This window comes from Psammomys obesus, unplaced genomic scaffold, assembly GCF_907164565.1.
Source record: "Psammomys obesus unplaced genomic scaffold, mPsaObe1.curated_primary_1811, whole genome shotgun sequence".
Taxonomy (NCBI): Eukaryota; Metazoa; Chordata; class Mammalia; order Rodentia; family Muridae; genus Psammomys; species Psammomys obesus.
In genome coordinates, this window is record NW_026586550.1 from 12,025,195 (window position 1) to 12,038,350 (window position 13,156).

Consider the following 13,156-nt stretch of genomic DNA (forward strand, 5'->3'; position numbering starts at 1 on the left):
CATTAAGACAGTGACAGAAATACTGATTAAATAAATGCTGCCAGAGCCATTGATTTAGAAAAGATATGCATTGTATTAGGAGAGCTAAATAGAATAATAGAAGATGCCTAATCTTCATCATCATTTTTAGAAAGATACAAGTTGTATTACGAGAACTAAATGGAATGATAGAAGATGCCTAAATACAGAGCAAAGTGTAGATTTCAGTGGAAACTGAAGCTGATTTAGGACTTGTGCTGCCCATAATTCTTTGATAGGAGTTATTACTTGCTATTAATAACATAAATAAAAACAGATTAACACGGTTTTAAGGGATAACTTAAAAATTTAAGTGCTTTTGTTAAGTAGAAATAAACAACATCTGAAATTTAAAGAGGGAAAAGAAAGTAAGAAAATAGAGTTGGCCCGGTTGGTGGTTGGATCTTCTGTAGTCTCAGCTACACAGAAAGCCAAGCCAGGAGGCTCCTTAGAGCCCGGGAGTATGAAGCCAACCAGGGCAAGGTAACAAGACTCCTCCTACCCCATGTGTGCACACGCACACAGGCACGAACACACACACAAACAAACTCAATGGTTCCCCAGAGTGAACTTGCTGGAATTAGTCTTGGGAGATTTAGTTGGGAAAAGGGGTAAAAGTGTTTAGGTCTCCCCCACCCCCAAAGAAATTTTAGGTACTGTTACTACGGTATCTTGTAACAAGTGGATACCGTAACCAATGTTGTGTCATACTAAGCAATTAAATTAAAGAATAACATTAAAACTGCAAAGTAATATCTCTAGAAATCTTTTCTTAATCAATACAGAGGAAGGCAATGATCTTGATTGTGGAGACATTTGAACAAATTAAACAGTATACTCTGATTTTTGGTTTTCTTTATCTTAGCGTTGAAATACTTTTAAAGAAGAACTTCCGAAGCGCTGCATGGGTCTAGCTATTACTTCAGGAGATGGTAAAATAACAATATGTGTGATAACGGCATATGATAAAAGTATATAGTATTTATATATAAGTCACATTTATATATGATTGCTGCAATGTTTGATATATAAAAACCCTAAGATAAATATTAAGAATTTTACTGATACTTCTAATGCAGGTGTTACTGTTCCTGCCTGTTAAGTTTTTGTGAAAGGAAGCAGGATGGCCAGGTGTGGTGATGTAGAGGCAGAAATTTGAGGCTAGCCTGGGCTACATAGTAAGTTTAAGGCCAACCTGAGCTACATCACGAGAAAAACAAAACAAACCAAAGTTGGAGGCTTGTGAGATGGCCCAGCAGGTAAAGCTCTTACTCCATAAGCCCATCAATATGAATTCTATTCCCAGAATCACAAATGGGTGGAAGAGAGAACAGACTATACAAAACTGTCTTCTGACCTCAATAAATGTTAGGACATGAGAATCTCTCTCCTCAAAAACCATACACATACATGTAAATAAAAATAACCACAAAATCAAACCAAACCCAGGCTAGGGAAGATGGCTCAGTGAGCAAAAGCACTTGCCATGCAAGCATGAAGACCTGAGTTCAAATCCTCTGAAGCCACATGGTGACATCTGTAATCCCATCTCTCCCATTGAGAAATGAAAAGCAGGCATAGGAATTCCCGAAGCCCAAGGGCCAACCAGCAGCATGGTGTAAGCATCAGCGAGGAGATCCTGTCTCAAGGTGGTCAGTCTTCACGAACCACAGTTGTACAAATACACACACACATACCCAAAGGCCGGGGATGTACTCGGCGGTAGAGTATTTTCCTCCTTAGCTGTATAAGGTTCTTTGTTAGCACTGAAAAGAAAAATAAGTCTTATGAAGTAAAATATCTTTATTAATTTTGAGCAATACTTGTCCATCAACATGTAAACAACAATAATTTGGCTGATAATTTGTCAACTTTTATGTAAAGAAAAATATAACAACATATTTCAAATTTTGTCATTGTAAAGGTATTTCTTAGAACACATTTTTATTTAATAATCGGTCATTATACCTTGTAAAAGTTTAGGCAGAGCTTCTGATTGTATATTTTCATGTTTCTGTTAGTGTTAGAAGTAAGCATCGTTTATTATATTAGTCCAGTGTGAGAGTGACTTTCTGCTATGGCCACTTGACTGCTCGGCTGCTTGGGTTTTCAATTATTCTTTCGTTTTGCACAAATAAACACGTATGAGCTTATTTCTTGAATGGTGTCCTCTAACAATATATTGAGTCAAGTGTGGTAGCACACACCTGTAAGCTTAGCACCCAGGAGGCTGAGGCAGAGGACTGAGAGTTTGGAAAGGAGCATGGCCTATCCAGCAAGTGCAAGGTAGTCTAAGCTATAGTCACACAACACCCTGGGTTCCATGGGCTGAAGTCCTGCCCTGGCACCTCAGAATGTAACCTCATGGAGGAACGGTGTTACTTTGGAGGTCATTCTGGAGTAGTTGGGCCTCAATACCATTCAAGTGATGCTTCTGGTGGATGATGTGATTGATGACACAAGAGAAGACAGTCATGTGACAGCACAAGAGAGACTGGAGTCCAGTGTCTAAAAACTGCTGAATGTCAAGGATTGTCAACAATCCAGGGAAGCTTGACCTGTCTGGAGATCTTGTTGCTAAGGTGGCAGTCCACCGTGACCAGAAAGCCATGAGCTCAGAGTAAAATGGAGGACCCCTTTGTCCCTGAGGCTTCCTTTTCTCTGCTCCGGGGGATCCTGGGCCCCCACACCCTCTACTTGAGAAATGTCTTGTAGTCCTTATGAAAATTACAGGTCCAACTCTTTTTCTCCTGATACAAATCCATTCATCAAGCACCTGGGATCCTTGGAGTGCCTCTCCATGCAAATGAGGCATCAGTACCTTAGTCTTTCAGCCAATGACCTTTGCACAGCCTGGATATCCCTACCCCCTCCTCAAAGTTCTATATAAGCCTCATTCACCCTGAATAAAATTGATCTGCCTCCCTGAAGCTGGTCCTGGAAGGTCATTTCCATTTGTTCTCACAGGTCATTGAATCCCCAGTTTGTTGCTTCTGCTCCCTTGTTCCTGAGGATCATCATCCACCCCAGGAAGGATGGAAAGGCACAAGGCTAGAAAAGGAGGCTTCTGTTCTGACACCTTGAGTTTGGACTTGAGCTTCCAGAACTGTGAGACAACTGTTAGATGTCTGAGATGTGTATGTAGTTCGCAGTGACAGGAGCCTCAGGAAAGGACTGATTGGGAGCTAACAGAACCTCAGCCCCTGCACAAGTGTCTCTGCACATCTGCTGAAGCAGAACCAGCGTGTGCCTTTCATCTTAGCAGCTACTTCAGATCGCCCTCCCAAGTGGACGCCTCAGTTTACACCCCGACCAGAAGTGAGTGACAATATTTCCTAATATCCCAGCCAGCAACACCTCCCAGTAACAGACTTGTCCATTTTTCCTCCTTCTGATGGAAAACTCAGTTTTTTTAAAAATTATTCTTCAGATTGCTAATAAGGTTTAGTTTTTAATATGTTAATTTCCATTTAAATGTCTTCTATGATTTTTCTCTTTATAAACTCTGCCCATTTGTCTGTTGTGTTATTTGTTTTATTCCTACTAACTTGAAACATTTCTTTATTTCAGGAGATGATCTTATTCACTTTAAAATATTCCTAGTTAAGGGAGAGCTTTTACATATCAAGCAACTTTGTTGGGCTTAATTGGTTTTTTTTTTCAGCATCTAGTAAGATGATCAAATGGTATTTATCTGGCCTATTGATATGAGACACCTGTAATTGCAAGAAATTTCAAAAGCAGTGCAGTTAAATATTTATGGACAGGGGGAATGAAGAGAGACTTTTGGGAACATGTGTAGAAGGTGTGTCTAAGAGAGAATAGAAGTCCCTTTAGAAAACTGGCAGGAGCTGTGTGCAAGGTCTCGGAGGGGCCTGGGCCAGAGCTTTCCTGTACAGTCAAGGCACAACTGCTGTGGAGTTTTCAATAAAGGATAATTGGAGGAGAAGTGTGGTAGTGTAGGAGAGGGAGAAGAAAAAGGAGAGCTAAGAGAAGACTTAGATGGCAGATACATGTTTATTTTTACTGTAATGACTTCAAAGAAGAAGAAAAGGAAGTTATGCAAACCAGGACGGCTCTGTGATGAACTGAGACTTAGAAGTCTTTGTAAGGACAAGCACCTGTTCAATCATAATATTAATGTCTCTCAGGGGTGGAAAACTATTTTGGAAGGTCCAAAGCTCATATCTCTTTGGGGTTACACATAGTGTCCAAATTGTGCAAAGTTAATTATGAAAACAGAAATACACCTTTAACTACAGCACATGGCAGGCAGAGGCAGGTATATCTCTAGGAGTTTGAGGCCAATCTGGTTCATGTAGTTCCTGGATAGTCAGGGATACATAGTGAGAATACACACACACACACACACACACACACACACACACACACACACACACCTCCTTTCCATGAATGAATATTGATATATATTTACCAACTTTTGTTTTGTTTTGCTTCCAGCTGACAACATGAAGTGTCTGTCTGCTCTAGATGGGCTGTGTTCCAGGAATGAAGAGGGGAGCTGAAGTTATCGCAACCTCTGTTGCTGACTTAGAGAAAGCTAGCAGACTATGAACAAACTTGAGTGCTTCACTCAAGGGGTGTGTCTGAGTAAACAGAGTTCTTAATTTAAAAAAATGTGGGTTTCACAAAGTGAAAATCAGTGGAAAGCGTAAGATGACTTTGGGATCCTGAAGGGAGAAGTGGGGTGCATTAAAATTCTACACTGCTCATGTGAAACCACGACAGAATGCCAGATGCTGCTTGGCTGTAGCACAAGGAAAGAACAGGAACATTGGAACTGTCTGAGCTCCTTTTCCATGGAGAAACAGAGGCTTCATGGCGGCTAATATCAAGTATGAGAAGGATGTCTAGGTAGGAACGGCTCAGATATCATCCTCGGGTGGCTTGAAGGCAAAAATATGAGCCAACGAAGTACAGGATCTAGAATGTGACTCAGGATAAGGAAGAACTATTTAACCAGCCCTCTCAGCCAGTAATGCAGTGGGCTGCTTGCCCAGAGATCGACTTCTCCATCATGTCAAGTGTGTGGGCAGACACTGGTCATTCACTTTTTGGGGAACGTTCTCAAGAGCCACACATCATTTTGTGTTTGACTCTGGAGTCGATTCTGATTTTGTTTCTTATGACCTCGGGACAGTGTTAACATGAGCAGAAAGGAACAAAAAAGGGGTGCTGTAGCTAACAGGGTAGAGGGCAGTTAAAAAGAGTAAATCATAGATAGCTAGGGTGGTAGCCCACTCTTGTAATCCCAGCACCCAGACGGTTGGGGCAGGAAGACTGTAAGTTCAAGGCCAGCTCAGGCAATTTAGTGACATAGTGTCTCAAAAAATAAAAATGAAAACAAAAACAAAACAAAACAACAAAAAAAAACAGTGTGTGTGACTCAGAATGTGGAGGATTGAATGAGAAAGGCCCCATAGATTCAGGTATTTGAATGCTTCGTCATCACAGAGTGGCACTACTTGAGAAGGATTAGGAGGTGGAGCCTTGTAGGAGTACACGGAAGTGTGTCACTGTGACTGCGCTTTGAGGTTTCCAAAGCCCAAGCCAGTCCCAGTGGTTCTGTCTTCCCGAGGCCTGTGGATCTGGATGAAGAGCTCTCAGCTACTGACCAGGCACCAGATCTGCCTTCATGCTGCTGAGTTTGGGAACAGACGCTTGTTAATCACTCAGACACCAGACTAGAGAGCCAGACATTGGTCTGCTCTGAAGGCAGGTTCTTTTTTTTTTTTTTTTTTTTAAATACAAAAAACCATAACCGGGTAACAACTAGGTACCAAAACTGTAACCAGGTATAGAAAACAAGCTGAAACTAGGTACCAAAAATGCAACCCTGTATCCAGGTGAAGAAAGCAGCATTACATCATTTTGACTAGTTGGACAAAGCACTTCTAACTGACTTTTAATTTGATTGGTTCTGCAGTCGGGGGACTTCCTAGAGTGTCCAGGTAACAAAGTATACAATGTTTGGGAAATGAAACCGTAGAAACATAATCAAAATGGACACTTGGAGGCAAAATGGCTTCTGATATGCTAAAGGCTACAGCAGTTGTTAACAGAGGAGCCATAGTTATGCTAAGAAATAAAGTAGGTCTCAACAGAGGGGCTATAGAACTTAAGACAGGGTCAAAGAGCACCTGCCTAGACTGCACAACAGTTTGGTTCCCAGCAGATTGCTTACGCGCGCACGCATATAAACACACACGCACGCGCACACACACACAACCACAACAACGACAACAAGCTCTGTTGTCTAGATGATCAACTTCTCAGCCCTAGGCATCAGTATCATCTCCAACTGATAAATGGCCGCTCAAAACAATTACCTTTAAAAGGAGGACACCAGTCAACATCTTTTGTGGGATTTTTGTGTTCGCACCAAGGACAACAACTTTAAAACAGAATGTTAGTGATGTTCAGAAAAGGGGAGGGTACCATCCCACGTAGGTCACCTTCCTAAGCTGGGCCTGAAACAGCGCTGAGGATCATGGGATAGCGGGCAAAGCCAATCTTTGAAAGTAGCCCGAAGGCCATGGAAAAAGTGAAAAAGAGGAGCAAGAGTGGATGGGCTGTGGGTGTGCTGAGGGGTTGTTGAACAGAGGAGCACGTGTGCTTTTGTGCGTGGGCCCTGCCAAAGATCCCGAGCTGAAGACCGGAGAGGAAGCCAAGAGCCCAGGCCGTAGGGCTAACGTTGCTTTAACTCCCCACTGACCTTGTAGGGTCAGCTTCCTTCCCATCGCCATATGCAGGCACCCTATTAGTTGAAAAGCACTCCCACTTGGCCTTCGGGAAGAAATGGCTTTAGAAATTGAAGTCTGCATGTATGCCAAATGTATCTCTGTTTTCAAGGGCACAGGTAGGAGAACTGATGAGAAGGGGAGGCGAGAGGGGAGGCGAGAGGGGAGCCTGACCAGAGTTGCTCAGCTTTCCCAGGCCGTCCCAGGGAGCTCCGAGGGTGATGTGGCCATCACATGCCTGTAGCCGCTAGACCAGCCAAGCACCCCAGAACCAAGCGGGCATCCTGACTGTCTCTTCGTGAAGCAAACCCCTTCACAGTTTTCAAGGCTGAAAAGACGAGGCACGCCCCTCCCCCACTAGATGGCACTGAAACGCCTTGTTCGAGATTTTCAAAATGCAGGGAGGAAAAAAAAAAAAAGACAAAAAGAATATGGTGGAGGTGCGTTCATTTGGACTCACAGGTCCGCGGTTGCAAAGCTGGGTCCCCAGGGCCTTCTCTTCTCCCCAGGGCAGCGCTTTATCCCTCAATGGGGGACCTCGAGAGAGGGTGAAAACGAAGGGGGAGCTTTAGAATGAAATCCCTAGTATGTGGAGCCGGGTGGGAGGCTCCCAGCCGTTGCGGCGCTGTCTCACGTGAGAAAAGCAGGGGGCGGGGCGGGGTGGGGATGGATCCGCTAGCCTGGGCCCAGCCCTTCAAGGTCTGGAGTCCCATCCCACCTCAAAGAGGCTCTGCAGAGGCTAAATCCAGCGGTCAGAGAGAAGCACGACAGACCCTACACCGAGACTGCCTTTAACTCTTCCTCTCCCCCAACATCCACAATTGCCCTCTCGCCACACTGCGATTCTCTCCTGGTCCTGAACAGCTCAGTCACTTGTCTCCTTTCCTTGCTGAAGAGTCAGGGCAGGTGTGTGTGTGTGTGTGTGTGTGTGTGTGTGTGTGTGTGTGTGTGTTGGGGTGTCGGGCGCTGGCTGGCAGCTGCTCTCTGCTCAGGTCCAGGTGGAAACGCCAGTAGCCAAGGTAGTGCTTAGGGCTTTCTGGGAAAAGCAAAGATCAAAGGAACAGGAGACACTAGCGGTGGAAACCCGGGGGCAGAGGTTCACTCAGCTCCTTAAGGGCAATTCTCCGAGCATTCTCTTCTTTAAAGAACTGTGGCGAACTGAAAAAGAATTTTTCACGGTCAAAAGAGAAACAGAAGACGCAGGCACTAACCCTACATGTATAATAGTACACGTAAACATGCTACATGCCACATGTATGTATATGTACATAAATATGGATGTGACGGAGCGCATATCTACCTAGACACCATTGACTCGCCTGCCCAGAGAACAAGGCTCAGACAGTTCGTGCCTGGGAAATGGTGCGGTTTAACTTTAAGAAGGCTAGAAAAATAAGAGATGAGGCTCACGTTGCACGGATGACATCACTAGCTTTTGGCTGCGCGCTCCGTGTTCTCGGCTGTGGGCTTTAGCCAAGGCTGCAGCGCCTGGAGGCCGAGCGATTGACAGCTGCTTTCTCGGGCGCCCACACCCGGGCAATGCGATTTCTGGAGCCCCTGGGGCGCAGCCCGGGCTCCCTCTCCTCGCGGGCGTCGGCCGAGCCTGCGGGGCCAGGAAACGTCCGCAGCTCGAGGAGGAGGTAGGGAGGGGAGCCGAGGCACCCAGGCTCCCCCCCACCCTCCACCCCGCCCCATTCACCACAGTGCGGGGAGCCGGATCGCAGGACGCCGAGGCCGGGACGGGATCCTCCGCACAAGGCCGAGGGACCCCGTGTCTCCGCGCCCGGGTGGGCTGCGAGGAGAATGGTGCAGTCTGAGAGCGGCTGAGCTCAGCCGGCCAGAGAAACCGGCGCTGGGGTGCTCGGGCTCCGGCGGCGGCGAAGGGGGCGGGCTGCCTCGAGCAGCCGGGCCCCGGGCTTTCTCCGCGCCCGCAGCAGCATTTGCCTAGCGCCTGGGCACCTCGCGCGCGGGGCTGCGGGAAGCCGGGGGGAGCGGCGCTGAGGGGATCTTGGAGGAGGCCGGGTGCACACAGTCCGGGAGGACGAGAGCGCCGGAGAGAGCGGCTGGACGCGGGGAAGGAAGGCTGGCGGCCGGGCCCGCAGCTCGCCACCGCCGAGCGACCTGTCCATGGTGTTGAAGGGGCTCCGAGCGCTCCCGGTGCGCCCTCCTCCGTGCAGCCCGCCCCTGGCGCCGCTCGGCTGCCGCCCAGGCTCTGCAGATCCCCGGCCCGGAACAGCCACCCGGGTGTCTCCGCTGCCCCAACGCGGGGCTGTCTGAATGGCGAGGCCAGAGGCGGGCCACCCGGGAGCTCGCGGGCCAAGCCTGGCAGAGGCCGTGCGTCCGCGGGCAGCTCGCCGCTAAGGGGCTCCTCGTGCCGGCGGCAGCCAGGGACCGGCTATCGATCGGGGGACCCGATTTTGAAAAGACCCGACGCAGAGGATAACAGTCCCGGGCGCGCACCCCAGGCCTCCGGCTGCAGACCGGAGAGGGGCGAGCCCGGGAGGACGAGATCCCGCGGGCACCCGGCGAGCGTCGCGCCCTCACACTCCTCTCGGCCGTCCCCAGCGAGCCGCGCGGCCGCACAGAGGAAGCCCGGCAATCCCCGCCGCGGCCGAGGACACTTGGTACTGAGTTGGCGCTTGCCCGGCCGCGAGGAGGGCTAGGACAGCCCCTGGACGGTGGGAAGTGGCCGCGTTGAGTTCCCCGCCGCGGGAGGACGCTGCACCTGCCCGGAGGATGCCCAGGGCCCTGCGGGAGCCTTTCCGGATCAGAACTTTTTAGGCTGCCCTCCCCTTCCCCCGCAGTCCCCCCCCAGGCCGCGTCCCCGCAGGTGGGGGCCCAGGGGGCGCCGCGGCGCAGCTCCCCTCCCGTCCCCACTCCCAGCTCGGCCGCCCGCCGCTTTGTTCCGGGCGCGCGGAGGGAAGGCGAGGCTGCGGCGGGTCATGCCCATGGTGTAGCCGCCAAGCGGAGGCATGGCTGCCGGAAGGTTACTGCTCTACACGGGCCTCTCGCTAGCGCTCTGCGCCCTCGGCATGCTGGCCGTGGCCATCTGCTCCGACCACTGGTACGAGACGGACGCCAGGAAGCACCGGGACAGGTGCAAGGCCTTCAACACCCGCCGGGTCGACCCCGGCTTCATTTACAACAACAACAACAACTTGCCTCTGCGCGCGAGCCGCTCGCGCCTGGACCGCTGGGAGGGCAAACTCCTCCGGGCCCGGAATCGCCGGCAGCTGTTCGCCATGAGCCCCGCGGACGAGTGCAGCCGGCAGTACAACTCCACCAACATGGGCCTCTGGAGGAAGTGCCACCGGCAGGGCTTTGACCCCGAGATCGCCGCCCTCCTACGGAAAGGTAAGCCCGAGGCGCGAGGCGTGGCGCTGCAGAGAGCCTCTAGGTAGGCCCTGCGGCCCCTCGTCTCTCCTGGTGGCTCCAGGCTATGGATTCTTCCGATTCTGAGTGGTCCAGCTGGTCAGGCCTGGCTGAGCCTCGGTGTGGACAGAACTCGCCTCTCCATAGCTGTAATAGATTGAGGCGAAGGCGTCACTCTTTGCTCACCTGCTGTCTTGCTCTTGTCTGTGCAGGTCTGCATGGAATCTCCTGGCCAGGGTTTTGTTTTTTTAAAGGCAGGGGCTAATGCTTCTTCAGCCTGTGAGCAGGAGGGGAATCTCCAGTGATGTGTTTCTCGAGGAAGACCTGTAGGGGTGATGTTAAGGGTAACTGGTTTCAAATTTAGATGTTGAACTGATTCGAACAAGGGGAACTGGGAATGGGGGGGGGATGTCTCCCGCAGAAGGCCGTATGCACCTCAGGAGCATTTACTTAGTAAGGCTGTGGAAGTCATGGTGTAAGTATTGGACTTATAAACACCAATCAATTACAGTCCCTGCCTTATAGTAGCCCCAAGCAGGTAACTAGTAGCATTCCATTACAGCCTTTGTTTCTTCTCTTGGAAAAGTGTTTGGCAGAAGTGACAGTGAGCGCTGAATATCAGCAGTCTAATAAGCACAAAAAAAGTAACAGCAGAGTGGGCTCATCAGAAGGAAAAAAAAATACCATTTTCCGATTTGTGTAGACCACTCAAGGCTTATAAAACAGAAAAAAGCAAATATTTGCTAATAGCACTTGCTATTTGAATGTGCTCACATGCACTGAAAAGTCTGCTGATGTGATGCAATTTGCAAATCCTATATGATTTATACGCTGGGAGTCAGCCTGTCTCATCAGCCTACTGAAATCCTGTGATGTGCTTTAATGTCGCTCGGAGGAGGGGACTGTCTCCCTTCCTATGATGGCTGCACCCCGGGAAGATGTGTAGATTTTAGATCTTGCTCCTTTCCTCATGTGCCGCTCTCTTCAGCTACTGAGTAGCTGACAACTGTGCTAATATTTGCAAACGTGCTTTGAAGCCAAGACACAAAGAGATTCTAAACGTCTCATATCACCATGAAGTTCACTGGTGCTCTAAAATAATATCTGAGAGGGCCAGTGTACTTTGATTTATAAAAGTGTTGAGGTTGTTCAGAAGAAATTGTTAATTTGAACACACACACACACACACACACACACACACACATACACACACACGCACCACCACCACCCAACTAGGTAAGGATGACAAGTAGTGGGGGAGGAGAAAGAGAGTGAGTGTCCGTCTTGGCATTTGTTGTGTAGCTTCTCCCGAGTGAGCAGAAATGCCAGTCCTAGGCATGTGCGTCTGGTGCTTCCAGGCTCTTAGTAATGTGACCAGACTCTCAGGAATGTGGTTGGTCCCAGGTGGAGCCCTGCAACTCTGAACTATGTACAAGGTGTTATGGGGCTCGACTGAGAAGCAGGAAAACAAGAGGAAGAGAATTATTCTTCACCAGGGGGACTTTGTAAACGGTTTCCGGTCAATGGTATTATTTTACCTATTTTTCAGTCTTCTTTAAAGTGGAAAGAATAGGTAACTAGCTAATAATGACTGGTGAAGACATAATGACTGGTGAAGGACATTCTTAAATTTCCTTCCTTGGGCCTTTTAGAACAAGAGAGGTATCTTGTGTATGGTATTGGTTGGCCACACTTAGAAAAAGAGGGGAATGGGATTTGTGGCTTCTGGTGGCTCTGTCTAGGCCTCAGATTCCATCTTGTCTGTTTGGCAATCTGACTAGAGAGGTTGATTTGGTCTGTGGATCAGAGGGATTGGTTACCATAGTGACAAGTTCTTCCGGTGAAGCTGGAAACATAGTGACAGGGAAAAGAAAGGGGAAGAATGAACAACATTTTGACTTTGTATCGACTGATTTTTAATTGCAGCAACAGAAAATGGACACGCACAGCAGGGGGATTGAATACACTGATACCCAGAGTTGGCAGGGCATTGTATTTCACTTGAACTAATGGAAATGCTGCTCCCCATCACCTCAAATACAGCAATCACTGTCAGCTGCAAGCCCTTGCTCACCACGGTTGTTTCTGTCCTTTTGGCATTCTTGTTAGGCATTATTGAGATAGATGGCATGCTGGGCTTACAAATCCTGAGAGACCTAAGGCCATCATCCTCATTTTTTAACCTCATAACATCATCTTTGAGTGCCAGATCCTCCCTTTCTAAGCATCAATAGGCACACTTTGGAAACAAGCGCATTTTATATTAGTAGAATTTATAGACAATTCTAATCACACATAGAAAGCAGTTTCTAGAACTAACCAGCATTTGTCCTAGATAGATGGATTTTATAAGGAGGTTAAAATTGATAATTCTGTTTTTAAATTTAGGATATCTTAAGGAAAGAAATTTATCTCATATTATTTATTAGAAGCCCCAAAGAAAAGTTAGACCTTTATCTTATTTTTGAAATATCTTTTATTACAATTGTGGGAGATATATTTTGGGCAAAGAAATAGGAGAAAAGGTTGTTTAAAGTCTATTTAAAATTTTATGGGAAAATGTGAGTTGCATCTTAATGATCCTATTGCTCTAAAGCAGTATTTATCAACCTGTGAGTCATGCCCCCCCTTGGGGTCACAAATCAGATAGCCCGGATATCAGATGGTTTACATTACAACCCATAACAGTAGCAAAATTACAGTTCTGAAGAAGCAATGAAGTAATTTTATGGCTGGGGCCACCTCACCATGAGGACTTGTGTTGGGTTGCAGCTTTAGGGAGGTTGCGAACCACTCACTGCCCAAAGGGTTCTGTCACTCGTTAAGTCAGTTATCCCATTAAAGTGTTGTTTGTGCTTTTGAAGGAAAGCAGAACCACGGAATGAGTAAGAAGGTAGAAGCCAAACTACCAGACATCAAGTATCTTGGATTCAGGTTTCTTTCTTTCTTTCTTTCTTTCTTTCTTTCTTTCTTTCTTTCTTTCTTTCTTTCTTTCTTTCTTTCTT

General features: G+C 47.8%; 1 protein-coding gene across 1 annotated transcript in view; it reads left to right on the forward strand.

The window, feature by feature from the left end:
* Window positions 1-9,168: 9,168 nt before the first annotated feature.
* Window positions 9,169-13,156, forward strand: part of Tmem178b (transmembrane protein 178B) — a 369,185-nt gene continuing 365,197 nt past the window's right edge. The window contains exon 1 of the mRNA XM_055602030.1: window positions 9,169-10,133. Within this exon, the coding sequence (XP_055458005.1) occupies window positions 9,752-10,133 (382 nt within the window). The 5' untranslated portion in view covers window positions 9,169-9,751. The remainder of the gene's footprint in view (window positions 10,134-13,156) is intronic.